Below are 16,247 nucleotides of genomic sequence, written 5' to 3'. Positions count from 1 at the left end.
GCTGCTCGGTAATTGCCCTCAAATGGTCTCATCATAATGAATATCATCTGCAGAGCAGTTGATAGTTTACAGACTGTAACCTCTTCTTATCCCCTTCCCACCTTTACAAAAAGAAAGTGAGGCTCCGAGAAGTTCACAGATTTCTCTAAGACCACACAGTGAGGAGGAGGCAGAGCTCGTGGGGCCTGCTGGTCCCCAGCCCGCTGCATTCCCAGTTCCAGGCAGGGGACAGAGGCCCAGGGAGGGAGCTCAGCAGGAGGCTGCCTGGGACCCAGTGGCCCCGGGGGAGGCTGGCTGCATGGATGTCCACGCAGGCTTGTGAGCTCACCCGTGTGTGCAGGCGTTCAGGTGGCTCCGAAGGGAGCTTATGGAGAAATCATGCCTCCCAGGCTGGGATGTGGGACTAGGTTAGTTCCACAATCCCTTTTTATTAAAAATTTTTAAAAATCTTCACTGAAGGATATGTTTTTATTGATTTTGGGGGGGGGGGGAGAGAAACAGTGAGGTGAGACAGGAGCTGATTGATTACCAGAGACTGGACCTTAAACTTAGGTATGTGCCCTGACTGGGGAATCAAACCGCAACCTTTCAGTATATCTGGATGACCCTCCAACCAACTGAGCCACCCAGCCTGGGCACACAATCCCTTTCTATTCTTAGGCTTAGGTGTCTCAGAAACTGTTAGAAAAAGACTGGGCCCATGCCCTGGCTGGTGTGGCGCAGTGGTTAGACTGTTGGTCCACGGGCTAAAGGGTCTCAAATTCGATTCTGGCCAAGGACACATAGATCGGTTGCAGCCTCGATCCCCGCCCAGGTCAGAGTGAGTTCGGGAGGCAACCAACAGATGTGTCTCTCTCACATTGATGTTTCTCTCTCTGTGTCTCTACCCCTTCCTTCCATTCTCTCTCTAAAAAAATCAGTGGGAAAAATATCCTCGGGTGACAATTAACAGCAGCAGCAACAGCAACAAAAAAAGATTGGGCCCAATTAAATGTCCCTACTGGAACCAAGGTTCCATTATCATCTACATAAGCTGCATTATTTGTTGTTTGATTTTGTTGTTGTTGTTTTGGTCAGAAAACTGGGGCACCAGCGAGGTACATGGACATGTACCAGAGGCACCGTGAGGTGAGAATGGGAGATGGACACAGCAGAGCAAGGAGCCAGGGGAGGGGGCGCTCAGCCTGAGGAAAGGGGATGGGGACAGTGAGGAGCAGTCAGCAGGGAAAGGCCTGAGTCCACCTGCAGCAGCACTCCCCATCTTTGAAGTACCAGCTTGGAGGATGCCTCCTCTGGGAAGCCCTCCCTAACTGCTCAGGTGGAGCTCATTTCTCTGCTCCGGTTCCTGCTGCTGTGACCCTCGGCACACTTAGTGTGGACCTTCCTGACTGTGCCCGCCTCTCCCCTGCGTGTTGAGCAGGGCAGGGAGCGTGTGTGCATGCGCACTTACATTTGGGAAGGTTTAAAGAAAAACCCAGAAAAATACAAAGGAGAATGAAGCAAACACCCACGTGCCTGCAGGGACTGCCCCGTGCCCCTGCCCTAGACAGGAAGGGTCTCGCATGACTGCCAACATCACGGGCACAGGCATGAATGCACACCTGGCCCCACTCACGAAACATGGCCCTGACATGGATATGTGTTCGGGGTCATACTTCCAAAGCATGTGCGCACTCATAATCAGGATGACGGGGATGTGGAAGGACTGGAAAGGGGCCTGTCCCAGAGAAGAAGCTGGGCCCGCCAGGGTGTGGCTGCCATGTGCTGTCTGCCACTTTCCCTCTGCTCCTGTCTGGATGGGCAAGGCAGGCTCACTCATTGCAGGGAGCCCATAGCGAGCCCTGGGGTTGGGGCTCCCTGGCCCTATTTCCAGGGTTTCGAGCTGCGATGACACTGCTCTCTCCTGGCCTGGCCTGCTCGCCCCTCTGCCAGACCTGACATCCAGCAGCCAGGAGGCAGCAGGTGGCCTGGCCACTGGATGACTTACACACAGGTTCAGCCATGGATAGTTGGATAGATTGGGACTGAGGCCTGGGAGGGGGACCTGAGGGCAGGGATGAGAGCCTCAGGGCAGAGCTGGGTGGCCTCACAGCAACTGCCACCAACAGCACTGCCACAGTTTCTTGGAGAGGCAACAATCATGAGCTTTGTGTGCCGAGAAGGGAATTCACCACCAAGTAATAATAATAAAACTTACCAACAAGTTCTAAGTTGTGGGTTGCTACGTCACCGAGATGTGAACAAAATGACAGCTGCTAGTGTCCTGGCAAAGCTCAAAGGCCCCCACATTCTGCAGAACCATTCAGTTCTCTCCACTCGACTCCAGCTCAGCTCCGGGCCCACGGTGGCTGGGAGAGTGGGGGCAACCCCTCATGGAGCTGGGCCAGGGCCTGGGGAGGCCAGCGGGGGTGGCTGGAGTGGCACCACGAGGGATGACCTGTGTCCAACCACTGGCTTGCCCTGGGAGCTTCTGTTTTTTCCTCCATAAAGTAAGGCACCTGCCTGGATTGGTGTGAGGCCTAAATGGCACAACCTGTGAGAAAGCGTTTTAGGTCTGAAGGGCTCCTTCCAGCTCTTTAATTAATTACCATCTAAATTAATTTAGGCCTTAGTCCTAAAGTTTCTAGAAATACTTAAAGGCCAACAGGGAAAAAAAAATCACTGAAGAAGTTGGGCTAAGGGAAAGTAGGGTAGGAATCACAGGAAGCCAGGGTTAGGGTTAGTTCCATGCACTGAGGTGTGTTCCAGAACCTTCCAGGTGGGTGCTGAGCTTCTAGCAGCCCAGACAGGGAAATGTGATTAGTTACAGGACACCAAGGGTCTGTAAACAAAAATGGAACGAGTGATTCAAGAGAAGCCTCAGAAGGTTGTTGTCGAGTCCCATTTTACAGGTGAAAAAACAAGTTTCCTGGGGTTCATCTTGCCCAACACTCACACTCTGAGCCGCAGACGCAGGAGTGACGTGATGTCTTGACAGGAGGGGGCCCCGGAGTTGGTGCTGCTGACCAGCAGGCCACACTGCGCCGAAGGTGCAGAGGCCCCAGAGCATTTGTCCTGTGTGCTGCTCTGACAGGGACCTTGTGTAACGCGGCACTTCCACAGCGAGCCCCGCAGTGGTCAGTGCAGCCCAGAGCGACAGCCGAGGCAGATGTTCCCAATTGTCCCTGATGGAGAAGCACAATGGGACACCCGGGGAGCTCGTGGCTTTCAGTGGCTAACTTTCTGGTGAGCCCTGGGCAACAAATGGCTGCAAAATGCCCTTCTCCAGAAGTCACCAGGTCCCATCGGAAAAATCTTGCCTCACAACCAGAAGCCACTTACCTGGGAAGCCTTCTCTGCTCCCCCTGCAACCTGAAAGGCATCTGCAGAGGGACGAGGGCCTCGGTTGGTGAAAATAAACTCCCTTCCAGTGGACAGAGGAAACCCCACGATCTTGTCCGTGATGCTTGAGGGAGGTGGGCCGGGCAGAGGCTGAGGGTGTGGGGTTGCTTCTGACCTGTGACTTTTCCCTCTGAAAGCTGCGGCTGCACCTGCAAGTGCAAGTGGGACGGGGCTCTGGAGCCAGGCTGCCTGGTTTCAGTCCCAGCTCTGCCTGCTCTGTACCTGTTTCCCCTTCGTAAGGTGGAGATAACAGCAAGTCTCATAGGACTGAATGAGTTAATATGTGTCTAGAACTCAGAACAACGCCTGGCCCAGAGTTTGTTTAGTAAAGAGCTGCTGCCATTCTCACATGGCCTCTTCCTCTTGCACTGAAATGTGGTGGGCCCTGGCTGGTGTTGCTCAGTGGTTAGTGTCAGCCCATGTACCGAAGGGTTGTGGGTACGATTCCCGGTCAAGGGCACGTACCTGAGTTATAGGTTCGATCCCGGGCCCCCCGGGCATGTGCAGAGGGCAGCCAATCGATGTTTCTCTCTTTCCCTCCCTCCCACTCTATCTAAAAATCAATGGAAAAAATATTCTTGGGTGAGGATTAATTTAAAAAAAGGTAACGTGGCCCGGCCTGCGTGGCTCAGTGGCTGAATATCAAACTATGATCCCGGAGATAGAGGTTCGATTCCCAGTCAGGGCGCATGCCCGGGTGTGGGCTCGATCCCCAGTCGGGGGCGTGCGGGAGGCAGCGGATCCATGACTCTCATCATTGATGTTTCTCTCTCTCCCTCCCCTCTCCCTTCCTCTCTCTGAAATAAATAAAGATATATTTTTTTAAAAAAGGTAATGTGCCGGGTTGTGGCTGTGGCACTGTGTCCCCAGTGGGGTGAGTCTCTGGAGTTCTAGCCTGGTTGGTAGCTGTGCACCAGGGCAGAAGGGCACACTTGGAACATCTCTGTGTGGCTGGGCAAGCCGGGCAAGAAGGGCCCCTCTTCCCACTGAACCTCCTGCCCACTTTCTTTTTGTCCTATTTTTTTTTTTTAACGTCTTTATTGATTTCAGAGAGAGGAACGGAGAGGGAGAGAGAGAAATATCAATGAGAGTCATTGATCAGCTGCCTCCTGCACGCCCCTGACTGGGATCAAGCCTGAAACCCGGGATGCCCTGCCCGGGAATCGAACTGCGATCGCCTGGATCCCAGGTTGACGCTTCGCTGCTGAGCCACGCAGGCCGGGCTCACTTTCTTGCTCATGCGCACGCCTTGGCTTGTTCTCATGCCAGAGCTGCCGGGCCCTCCCGCTACTTTCCCCCTCACACTTCCCTGACTCTTAGCTCTTGCCAAGCCCTGCTTGCTCCAGGAAGTGCCCCCGACCTCTTTGGTCAGCCCTGGTCTCAAAGCTGGGGTCAGCCAGGGCCCCATTCAGTGAGAGGGTGGGTGGGTGGCATGAGCCCTAGGCGGCCAGGGCCAAAGGGGCCCTATTCTTGGCCAGGGGCCACTCTGCTGGCAAATCAGGCCCCCATGTTGGATCCCAGCGACTCCATCTGCAGAATAAGGCTCCCTCCCGGCTCTCCATCTGCAGGGTGCTTGCCATAACTGTTTGAAGTGTGTTCAATTTTTTTCCGCTCCTCTGGCATGGAGCAGGCATCAACACCCGGGATGGGGGCTCAGTGGCATGTCGGGCCCAATTCCATTTGATTCAGAGCAATTAAACAGTCATTTGTACAAGGCACAAGGCCACACCAAGTGGGGACACAGCCAGACTTGCCTCTACCACCCCTGGCTCACAGCATCTGCAAGGAGGTGAGCAGGCACCTACACAACTGTCCACGCCCAGAATCCCCACATTTCAGCGCAACAAGGTGGACAAGGTAAGGGACTTCTTAGAACCAGTGTCAGTCAAGCCTAGAGCATTCCCCTCCTACTGGTGGCCCCATGAGGAAGAGAAAGCACGGAGATCCCCACTATGATCAGGCGACAGCCTTCCAGGAAACTGAAAGCTTTGAGTCACCAGAGAGGCTGGGTTTCTTAGCTAAGGATGTTTTTGTTGTTGTTGTTTTAAAAATATTTTTATTGATTTTTTTGAGACAGAGAGGGAGAGGGAGAGAAAAAGAGAAACATCGATGTGAGAGCAGAACATCAATCAGCTACCTCCAGCATGAACCCCACAGGTGATTAAGCCTGAAACCAGGGTATGGTCCCTGACCAGGATTCAAACCAGCAACCTTTTGGTGCATGGGACAAACCCAACCAACTGAGCCACACTGGCCAAGGCTAAGGATGTTTTTTAACGCTTGTCCTTCCCTGATTTTGAGCTGTTTCATGTTGGCTGGCTTATTAACATTAATCATTCATTTCTAATTTGCCTTATATCTGTTTCTGCAGGTATTCAGAACACATTTTACTTTCACCATGAATGCCCCTAAATCCAGACTCGGCCTTGTTTGATAGTAGTGGTGACTTCTGAAGAACATTCTGGAATACATTTATTATCTTGACAGTCTTAATTGAGGAAGTCTCTAACATACTACATATGGCCCAAAAGGGGGTCTCAGAACCACGTATTGGACAAGGCCTCAGATGAGCAGCCCGGCCAGAGCAGGGACGACAGCCATGCTCTTCTCTGCCTGGAAGCTGGGCCGTATTCCTGTCTCCGTTTAGCAAGTGGGAAAACTGAGACCTTGCCAGCAGCCCAGTGGATGCGGAGGTGTCTGGCCCATGCTTTTGAGGTAACACTCTTAAAGCACCTAAGTGGCCTGGAGAAAGCTGCCGAGAGCCAGCAATGATCAGGATCAAGGCCTGGCCCGCTGCAGGCCACAGGCAGCACACTGAGACCAATGAGAGGCCCGAGCTCGAGTTCTCCTTTTAGCCTTTACATGCATGGAGCGCGCACATCCCCGGAAAAGGTGCTGCCCCCTCCCCTCCCCTCCCCTCCCCTCCCCTCCCCTCCCCTCCCCTCCCCTCCCCTCCCCTCCCCTCCCCTCCCCTCCCCTCCCCAGGGAAGTTCGAGTTCTGGGGTAATTAAACATCCCATTTTGTCCACCTGAGAGCTTCACCCCCCCCCCCCCCCCCCCCCCCCCCGCCGTGAGCATCTCAGAAAACCTCTTGGAGGAGAGAACATTTTGGAAGGACCCTGAGGGGTCTCCTCCCCCAGTTCTAGGAACTCTCGCTCCCACCTGGATATACAAACTAACAGATTCCCAGGCTTACAACCGTCACCGCACATGACAGGTGTCCCAGCACGTGGCAGCCGAGAGCCAGCAAGGGCGGGTATGGGGCTGCTCATCCCCACACTGCCAGCTTGCTTTGGGATTTCGCTAAGCCCTCCAATCCCTCTGCTCTGCCCCGTGCAAACCAAATGCTCCCGCACCCCCCTGCGTTCTCTACTGCAAAGAGGAACAGAAGCCAAGTGGGAGGCTGTTTTGGACTGAGGGTCTCAGGACCCCTCTTCTAGGTGTGGTTATAGATTTCTTCAGAAATGCCATTCTTACCAGCATGTGAAGGAGGACGGGGCAGTGCGACCAACGTGGCCCAGTGCTCCCGGGGAGCTTCCGGTTGTAGCACCAGGAGCTCTGCGTCTGGAACAACCAGGACAGCTGGTCACCCCATCTGTACTTCCCTTTGGGGTGAGAGTGAGCAAATCCTGGCTGGGCGTGTCCTTCTGCCCTTACACCTTCTCCCCCAAACAGGACTGAGGGGGGCTTCTCTGCCTGTGGTGATGGGAAGGTAGAAAAGAGCCATTTGAGATTAAGAGAGAAGAGGAAAGGGGACGCTCTGAGATGTCAAAGACCCTGCCTCCCCTCAAATTCACACTTACCTGGGCGCACGGATCCTCAGCTGGGCCCACTCCAGGCTCCCGGCTGCTGGGTCCCCCTATGCGGCTGGGTGGCAGGCGGTGACAGGTGTGGAGGTGCCCAGTTAAATGCCTCCCGACAGTCACAAACAGGTGTTTAACGTTTCCTAGGGCACACTGCTCCACTCTCACGGGCGAGGAGACTGGGCGCGTGCCTGCACATGCGCTCCCCCAACTAGTACCTTTACCTGCCACTGAGCTTCCGGGCCCACGTGCTCCCAAACGGTAACCAGAGCTTAAGCAAAACACCCACGGAGCTCGAGCTATGCAAATAGGCACGCACACACTCAGATGGATGCAGGGAACGGGGGCTGGGAAATGGCACAGGAAGCAGAAAATTCCTGGGGATACTTCAGGGGCATGTGTGCAGGGAGTCCAGAAGTGGCACCTCTGCTCAGGGGGTGGGTGATGGCCGGGTATTCAGCACACACACCTCCCCCAGTCTCCTTTCCTCATCTCTAGTTGGGGCTCCTGTTTGGCATTAGTTTAGGGGCAGGCCCTGAATGTCAAGAGATGTTCCCCACCCTCTCCCTGCCAAGCAGGAGCCTCTTGGGGCAGCCAGACCTGTGTGGGTACCAGGGCCTCTGGCACAGCTCCCCCGGAGACCAGGCAGGCCCAGGCGTGCTACACAAGGGAGCAGGCGTATGGGGGTGGCTCTGACAAAATCCCGGCTGGGCTCGGCAGGGCGGGAGAGTTGAAAGGCTCCTGGCAGCTCCCCAGGCCCTTGTGCCTGGGCAAGGAAACCACAGCCTGAAACTCCTGGTTTCCACGGGAAGGCGGGATTTTTCGAGGCCTGCTCCATTCAGGCTGCCTCCCAGACTCTGTCATTCCTCTGAGGCCAGAGGGGCTGCCAAGCATGTCGGGCACCGAATCATAGGCTTCCAGAAACTCAGCTAGGCTGGTGCCCTCATTTCCCACCCAGTGTGGGAAGAATTTGCTGAAGTCATTGTTCCTTTCTCCAGGGTCCTACAAACACTGTGAAACCGACCCTCTTAGGTGCAGACAGACAGCAGCTGGAAATGGGGTCCCAAGAACACCGGTGGTCTTCCTGGAGGTGCCAGACACTATTTGAAGCACTTTCTGAATATTAACCCCTTCAGTTCCCACCATAACCCTAGAAAGTAGGAACTATTATTGTTGTCTCCATTTTTTAGAGCTGAGGAAGTAACTTGCCCAAATTCACACAGCTAGCATGTGGCAGGGCTGGGATTTGAACCCAGGAAGCTTTACCAGCATTTTAATTCTTTCTGTTTTTTGTTTTTGTTTTTTTTGGAATTAAGCAGAATTGTGAGAAAACCATTTAGGAATAGGTTGGAAATGGCTTAGGAGTAAGTGTTGTACACTTGAGGGCCAGGCAGGTGAAATAAATGTGTGACTCAGGCTGGGCAGGGGGAGGCCTGTGCTCCAATTGGAGAGTGTGTAGGCATCAGGGGTGTCCCTCTGCAAATTCCCTAAAAACAAAACTTGCCTGAAGGCTATTTGGGGGCTAACTTAGAGCAGGTCTAACCTAAGTCCAGTGCACCTGGGGCTGTAAACAGACTCCTGCCAGGAAAAGCCAGAAACAAGAGGCCTACCAGGGCATACCAGCTTGTTTCAGGGATGGTTTGAAAGGCCACAGAAGTAGCAAAGGGCAGAGATGGATCAATGAGTTAAAGTGGGGAGTTGCCTGTCTCTGGAGGAACGAGGCTCATGGATAGCCTAAGTCAAATGACACACTCCTATGGCCACAAGGAGGTCCAAAGAGGCCACTTCAGCTCTAGGGCTCATTTAACAACGCAGATTCCTCCATTCTAGGATTTTAGCTTCAGCCTAGTCATTGATTCATGGTTACTCCAAGTTCCTTGCTATAATCCCTTAGTCTGCTTTTCTGACTTGTTAAAAGGAGAGTGATATCATATTAGAGGCTGAACCTATACATTTGCCGATTTTCAATTGGTTTTGACCTACAAAAACATCAATTTCATGATTCAATGCTGGTTCCAGAACCAGGTGGGCATAGCTTTCCTTATTCACTTCTAGCCAAAGCCAGCTTGATGGAGACAGGGTCAGGCAAAGCAGTTCTTTGAGGGAAATTCACATCCCCGCAGCTCTTCTTGGATGCACCTCCCTACACACACACACACACACACACACACACACACACAGCCAGAATCCAGAGCAGTCCTGTCCAGTTTTCAGCTGTGGACACAGAGACAACTGCCCAAGGCCACCCTCCGATCAGGGAAGACGATTCAATCGCTCAGATGTGGCACAGACCAAGCTCATGCTGCATCAGGTTTTGTGCTCTGCACTATCTCGTGGGGCGCAACCAGAGCTTAATGGATGCGCCCCAGGCAGAAGGCGCTCCCTGGCGCTATTGACTACACCGCACAAACCTCTGGGAGAACGTGGAACAAAGGAGGCGGTGGCGCCGGCTGCGGGCAAGGAGCCCCTTCCTCCTCCTAGACGAAGAGGGGCCCCGGGCCCACGCCTCCGTAAAGACAGCTGGCGGTCACCATTGTGAGTCCCTTAGAAGGCGAAGGAGAACCCCACCTGCAGCCACTGGGGCTTCCTGGACAGGCTGGAGACCCGGCGGGCGCTCCCCCGCCTCCGTGCCCCCGGGGCTGGATAGCAACCGCTGGCTAGCGGGAGGCGGCGCGGGGCCCCCCGCCCTGTCCAGCACCTGCCCAGGTTTGCGGGCTGCGCCCCCCGCCCCAAGACAGTTCAATCGGGAAATCCCTACAGGCCAGCGAGCAGGCCGGCCGACGAGATCGGGGGTGCGGGACTAACGCGTGCGGGACAGGGTGACGGGGCGCGCGGGGGGGGGGGGAGGGGGCTCAGACCCGGCGGGCGCCCGGGCACTCCCCGCCTCTTACGGAGATGGAGGCCCGCGGAGGCAGCGGGGACAGTGCGTGGTAAGCTCAGTAAAGGGGTTTTGCACTGGGAATGGGGCCAGCTGGCCCCTGACCTAAGAAAACCCAGAAGGAAGACTCGGTCCCTCCTCTAGTCCCCGACTGCCAGCCCTACTGGACTCGGCGACCGTGCCTCCTCCACGCTCCCAGACTCCGGGTTTTCTCCGCTCCCAGATCGGCGGCCCCAAGAAACAGACAGCGGGACCTGCCAATGGAAGGGCGCAAAGCGTCAACTTTGTGTTCGCCCGCCACTCTCAGCCAGTGCGCGCTCGTTTCTCCGGAGTCCCGCCTTCCGTGTCGGGCGCCCCCTTCTGGCAGCACAGGGACGAACCCTATCTGTCGCCATGTTGTGTGTGGCACAGTTGTTTTTCTGGAGCGTATTTACACCTCTTACAATCTTTCCTCCCACACAGCTGGTTTCTTTATTCGACAGCCAAGCGCAGTGGCGATAAGGGGGGTGTAGCCTACGGTTTTCCGAGCGTCTGCGTGGGTTGGATCGACAGGTCACGCCACGCTCGCAGAGTCCGACGCCATCTTGAGTGTGGCGGCTTGATGGTTCCCTTCTCGGGGCTCCGCGTGGTCCCCTAAATGGCGCCCCAAACTTCAAGGAGCCCCCGAGGACTAGCCCAAACGGTCTAAGGGACTATTATTGCCCTCCAATAACCCTTCATAGTTCACGTGCCGCTCGCAGCCCCTTAAGTGGGAGACGGGTGGACTAGATGGCGGGGCTCTGGAAGGAGGCTGAGGCTGTCGCGACGGCAGTGGCCGCTCAGGGCAGGCACTCTCCAGAATCCTGGAGCGCGATGCCCGTGCGCTGTCCTGCTCGAGGGCAGCAGCCGGCGCAGGTCCTCCAGGCCCCCGGATGTATGAAACACCGAGTGCGTGTGCTTGGCACGGAGCCCGCTAGTCGGCTGGTTTAGGGGGCGCACGCGGAGGGTGATGGTGGGCAAAGGGGGTGACATCCTTAAAGACTCGGGGCTCCGAGGGCTGGGCAGAGGGGGTGAACAAGGTAGAGACGGGGCAGCCCGGGTGCGCGGACCTCGATCTCGCGCCCCCCTCGCCCACTTGCGCCGGGGCAGTTCTTGGTCGAAGGTGCCTAGGCGCGTGGGGCAGGCGTCTACGCGGGAACTGCGCAGGGCACCGCCCGGGGCGAGCGCAGCCCAGCACCCCGTCTTCCCCTCCCCCTCACTGGCAGCCGTCGGGAGCGCTGGCCGCTACCTCCTCTTCCCTCCCCCTCCTTACGCGGGAGGGGCGGAGGGGGGCTGGGCGGGCAGCTTTGCCGCGCTTAGGCTTTTTGCGTCAGCAGCCCCAGCAAAACAGCGGCGGGAGCGCGCGCCCCGAGCTCGCGCGCGCGCGCCCTTCCCGGCGGCGACGGCGCCGCTGAGACCCAGCAAAATCAGACTGAATGACAGTGCGGCCGGCGACTGCGCAGCGCGGGACGCACCAAGGCACTGCCGCTTTAAGCACGCTTGCCCATTGTTCGGTTTGGAGCCAATGAGCGAACGCCCGCTCCCTGGGCTCAGCCAATAGCATTTGGGTAAGGGAGGCTGGGTGCCGCCCACTAATCTATATTAAAGGTTCTGGCGCCGCGTGAGTTCCCCACTGGCTGCTCTGAAAAGCCATCTTTGCATTGTTCCTGTGGCCGCCTCTCCGCTCGTCGCAGCCACCTCCGCCGCGCGCCTCCTCCGCCGCCGCGGACTCCGGCAGCTTCTTCGCCAGAGTCCTCCAACTCTCGCTTTGAAAAAAAAAAATCCGCTACATCGGATCACCGGCGTGCCCCACCATGTCAGACACAGCCGTGGACACCAGCTCTGAGATCACCACCAAGGTGAGCTGGACGCCGCCCGCCCCTTCGGGGTCCGAGCGCTGTTGTCGCCGGAGCTGTGTTTGGCGCGCGGCGGCTGGGCTTCCCTGAGCCCGCAGTTGCTCTCTCCCGCGGGGGGTCGGGCCTAGGCCCTCAAGGCAGCCCACTCTTTGTGTGCGGGGGAGGGGGCGGGAAGCGCCGCGGGCAGACGTGATGCCAGTCGTTGAGTGGGCCGGGCACCCTCGGAGACCCGGGGGAGGATGGGTACGGAGGCTGAGGGGCTCGAGGGAAGACTGCTCCTCGGCTCCGGAAACTTGTTTGTTACTCGCCTGAGCGGCGGCGGGAGGACAGGGGCCCGGCTAGGGGGTCGTCGGCCCGCGGGGCGCACGGAAATAACTTTGAAACTCGAGCGCGTTTGGAATCGGAAGTGTTGGGGGGGCGCGTGTGCGGGTCGGCTGCGGGAAGTGGCAGCTCCGCGGTGAGCGCCCGCCGGCGGCGCTGCTCTTTGTTTGGCGCCAGGCTGCCTCGTTTCGCGCCTTGCAGTGGGTCGGAGGTTTATCTGCACAGAGCCCCGATAAGGTGGAGCGGGCGGCGGGCCGGCCGCGACGTCGGTTTTCTCCGCGGAGGTGTGAAGGTCTCCTCCCTAGGTGTTTGGGAAGGCGGGGGTGGGCGTCCTCCGGGGGGAGTGCGCCAGGAGCAGCCGCCCAGCTTCAGTAATTCCCCCGCGAAGTCGGGCTTGGCTGAGGAGAGCCCACGCGCCGGAGGGGAGGAAACGGAAAGTGAAGGAACGGCGCGCCGGGGCGACGATGGGCGCCCCCCGCGGCTGCTGGGGAGGACAGTGCGCAGCCTCTCCGGGGGCGACGCGGGCGAACAAAAGCTGCGGCCACGGGTGGCCCGTTTCGGGGTCGTTCCTGCCGCCGGGTTTGTCGGGATCTTGTGCTGCGGGTTCATTGCAGCCCTCGGTTTTGAGGTCCTGCGCTTTTGGCGCAGCTCCGCTTCTGCGCGTCGCGTGGGTCCTGCTGCCCGCCCGGGGAGCGTCTCCGCATTCGGCGGGAGCGCGACACTTTAGAGCTGACCAGCTTTTTTTACCCTTCGGCCCTTGGTCTCGTCTCTAACGGGCACGAGTCACCTTGGCGTCTCCTTAACCCCAGTGCTCCTGGCGTCACCTCTGGCCCTCTCCCAGGGGCGACTCCCCCGGCGGAGCAGAGCTTGCGACCGGCTTTCCGAAGACGCTCCTGCCGACCACCTCTGGGCCCAGCCGGGGACTAGTTTGGGTGAGAGGCTTGGCCCTCCCCAGTGCGGGCGTCCGCGCTTGCTTTCTTCTCCAAGGTGATTTCTCGTTAGGGTCAATAAATAGCCGCGTGGAGCGCGTCCCCGACGGTCTCGGGCTGCGATACCGAAAAAGCCCGGCGGACTTCGGGGCGGCCTCCCGCGGGACTTTGCCCGCCAAATGCAGAGACCCAAGTGCGCGTATCTAGGCCTACGGGGTGGGGAGTTGCGGGGGCGTCGGGAGCCCAGAAAGACTGGTGCGCACCTCCTGTGCTCCGCGGGGCCACTGCAGCCCCGGGGCTACGGGTCTCCAGGGTCAGGGGCGCACTCGGCGGCCCCGAGCCACGTGCTCTGCGCGCGCGGTGCGTGCCGAGGCCCGCGCGCAAAGCTCGCCGGGCGGGGGCTGCGCGCCTGCGCAGTGCGACCTCCCCGCCCCCACCCGCTCCCTGGGGCTTCAGCCGCCAGGGGGCGGGAGTGGGCAGCGCCCGGGTCCGCGCTGGGCGGGCCAGGGCAAACCGGGCCGACAGGTGCCCCGAGGCCGCCTTCTGGACGGCGCCCGGGGCCGTTCCATGCCTGTTTGTTGGCGGCCGGCCCAGCCGCACCATGTGGAAAAAGTTACGGGGCTTCAGGGCGCCCGCAGCGGCTCTGCCCTTTGGAATGCCGGCCGTGTCGGCCCTGCGAGGTGTGCGGGAGGACTGGAGGCCAGGAGGGGGAGGTGAGGCGCTTGGGGCCTAGGCACGGGTTACTTTACCGCCCCCCCTTTCCAGGCCCCCCTGGGACAGCTGTCAGATGCGGGGAGGTTGGCGGGATTTGGGTTTGTTCAAAGGCCTGAGCTTGCCAGGCCCTAGACCGTCGGGCTTGGGGCCGGACTCTGGCTGTGGCGCGGCCTCCCCGGTTCTGCCTGTCGGCCCCCTCCCTTGCTGGGCCAGTCCACCCACGGGAGCTCCCCCGCGGCGTCAGGGTCCTCCCTCTGCCTTATTTGCGGCACATACCTGCCGCCTTCCCAGAAGGGCTCGCGAGGCGGAGCGCCCTCTGGTTGGGAACGAGTCGGGCGGGTGCGCGCGAGGCGTCCCGGGCCCGCCCGCCCAGTCGGACGGGTTTGGGGCTGAGGTGCCGCATGGCCCTTCAGTGTTTCTCTGGGGGCTGAGACTCGCACGACGGCCGGGCGGCAGGCACGCTCCCTATCGGGCTTTTATTCCGCGGGTTCCTGTTAAATGCGGCGCTTCTAACTTTGGGCGTCCAGCCCGCACCGCGCACCTGGGGCCCTGGGTTGCCTGAAGGACTGACCGGTTCCTCCCTCCCTCCGAAGGACTTGAAGGAGAAGAAGGAAGTTGTGGAGGAGGCGGAGAACGGAAGAGATGCGCCTGCGAACGGGAACGCTGTGAGTGCCGCCCCGCGCCCACCCGGCCGCCGGGGCGCTCCCTCCCCTCCCTCCCTCGGGTGACCCTGGGCCTAGTCCAGGGTGGGGGAGGCTGGGCAGGGCTGGGGGCTGGGGCGCGGGCCGCAGTGGCCCTGTCCTCGGTAATAACCTGGCGTGTTTTCTGTCGAGGAGAACGAGGAGAATGGGGAGCAGGAGGCCGACAATGAGGTAGATGAAGAAGAGGAGGAAGGAGGGGAGGAGGAAGAGGAGGAGGAGGAGGGTGATGGTGAGTAGCTTTGCCCGTCTCCCCTTTTGGGGGCACCTTTCCCTGGCCTCTGGCGCAGGGGAGGAGCTGGGGCTTTCGGGGTGGGGGCCAGCGGACCACCTACAAACTGGGCTGTACCTGTGGAGCCAGCCTTGTGTTAGGTGAAGCTGTGCCTCACACCATGGGGAGCGCTCCACCCTCTGGCCCGTGGGCCCCTCTTCTCCCATCTGAAGACAAGTGCCTTCGTGGGTGGTGTGGGTACCCCGGGGCCCTTTGTCAGGCAGCAGAGACACCGGGGTATTCCTCCCAGGCAGCTGTTGCTGGGAGATTCCCTGAGGAACGCAGGCCAGTCCCCCCTTTCCCGGCCTCCCCAGAGCCTCCTGGTCTTGGGCTCCTGAGGGTGTGTGTAGCTCACCGGGTTTGGTTCTGCAGGTGAGGAAGAAGATGGAGATGAAGATGAGGAGGCCGAGGCAGCTACGGGGAAACGGGCAGCTGAAGATGACGAGGTGGGTTCTGGCTTTTAAGGGCTGGGAGTCAGGGCTGAGGGGGGACAGCCAGTTGTATTTTGGGGTGCTGGGTATTGCGGGTTGCTCTGGAGCTGCCAGCAGGAGCTGAGGCAGTGGGTGCATGGGCCCGGTGGTTTGGAGCGGCTTTGACAATCCCTTCTCTGCCCAGGATGACGATGTTGACACCAAGAAGCAGAAAACCGACGAGGATGACTAGACAGCAAAAAAGGAAAAGTTAAACTTAAAAAAAAAAAAAAAGGCCGCCGTGACCTATTCACCCTCCACTTCCCGTGTCAGAATCTAAACTCAGAACCTAAACGTGGTCACCTTCGAGTAGAGACTCCCACCCGCCTGCCCGCCCACTGCGGGCAGCGCCACCCGCAGATGACACGCACTCTCCACCACCCAACCAAAACCACAACGTGAATTTGCAACAGGGGAGGAGAAAAGAACCAAAACTTCCAAGGCCCTGCTTTTTTTCTTAAAAGTACTTTAAAAAGGAAAATTTGTTTGTATTTTTTATTTACATTTTATATTTTTGTACATATTGTTAGGGGTCAGCCATTTTTAATGATCTCGGGATGACCAAACCAGCCTTTGGAGCGTTCTCTGTCCTACTTCTGACTTTACTTGTGGTGTGACCATGTTCATTATAATCTCAAAGGAGAAAAAAAACCTTGTAAAAAAAGCAAAAACAACAACAAAAAAACAATCTTATTCCGAGCATTCCAGTAACTTTTTGTGTATGTACTTAGCTGTACTATAAGTAGTTGGTTTGTATGAGATGGTTAAAAGGCCAAAGATAAAAAGGTTTCTTTTTTTCCTTTTTTTGTCTGAAGTTGCTGTTTATTTTTTTTGGCCTGTTTGATGTATGTGTGAAACAATGTCCAACAATAAACCGGAATTTTATTTTGCTGAGTTGTTCTAACAAA

General features: G+C 57.9%; 1 protein-coding gene and 1 long non-coding RNA gene across 3 annotated transcripts; one reads left to right on the top strand and one right to left on the bottom strand.

Moving 5' to 3' along the window:
* Positions 1-452: 452 nt before the first annotated feature.
* On the bottom strand, positions 453-7,827 carry LOC308559655. The gene is made up of 4 exons (XR_013999187.1): positions 7,185-7,827; positions 6,859-7,077; positions 3,322-3,530; positions 453-3,164 (listed from the first exon to the last, which is right to left on the bottom strand). It is a non-coding gene; the product is annotated as an uncharacterized lncRNA (long non-coding RNA).
* A 3,623-nt stretch (positions 7,828-11,450) lies between these two features.
* Positions 11,451-16,247, top strand: PTMA (prothymosin alpha). 2 transcript variants are annotated; one of them, XM_081143428.1, is made up of 5 exons: positions 11,451-11,939; positions 14,494-14,565; positions 14,737-14,830; positions 15,242-15,315; positions 15,485-16,247. In XM_081143428.1, exons 1-5 carry the CDS (start codon positions 11,895-11,897, stop codon positions 15,530-15,532), a joined length of 333 nt encoding a protein of 110 aa, XP_080999554.1. In that variant the 5' UTR covers positions 11,451-11,894; the 3' UTR covers positions 15,533-16,247. The 2 variants fall into 2 exon arrangements, with proteins under 2 accessions (XP_080999554.1, XP_080999553.1); XM_081143427.1 differs by having other exon boundaries at positions 11,708-11,939; positions 14,734-14,830.

The sequence above is a fragment of the Miniopterus schreibersii genome (genome assembly GCF_964146895.1).
Source record: "Miniopterus schreibersii genome assembly, chromosome: 7".
Lineage (NCBI taxonomy): Eukaryota > Metazoa > Chordata > Mammalia > Chiroptera > Miniopteridae > Miniopterus > Miniopterus schreibersii.
The sequence above is the reverse complement of the archived record's forward strand: the minus strand, read 5'-3'. Positions and strand labels throughout refer to the sequence as shown.

What these genes read in the sequence shown, in the direction of transcription:
- PTMA (XM_081143427.1), top strand. Translation starts at nt 11,895, where the DNA reads ATGTCAGACACAGCCGTGGACACCAGCTCTGAGATCACCACCAAG. An exon ending in GGAGGAGGAGGAGGGTGATG is followed by an intron (nt 14,831 to 15,241) that starts GTGAGTAGCTTT and finishes TTGGTTCTGCAG; the next exon opens with GTGAGGAAGAAGATGGAGAT. An exon ending in GGGCAGCTGAAGATGACGAG is followed by an intron (nt 15,316 to 15,484) that starts GTGGGTTCTGGC and finishes TTCTCTGCCCAG; the next exon opens with GATGACGATGTTGACACCAA.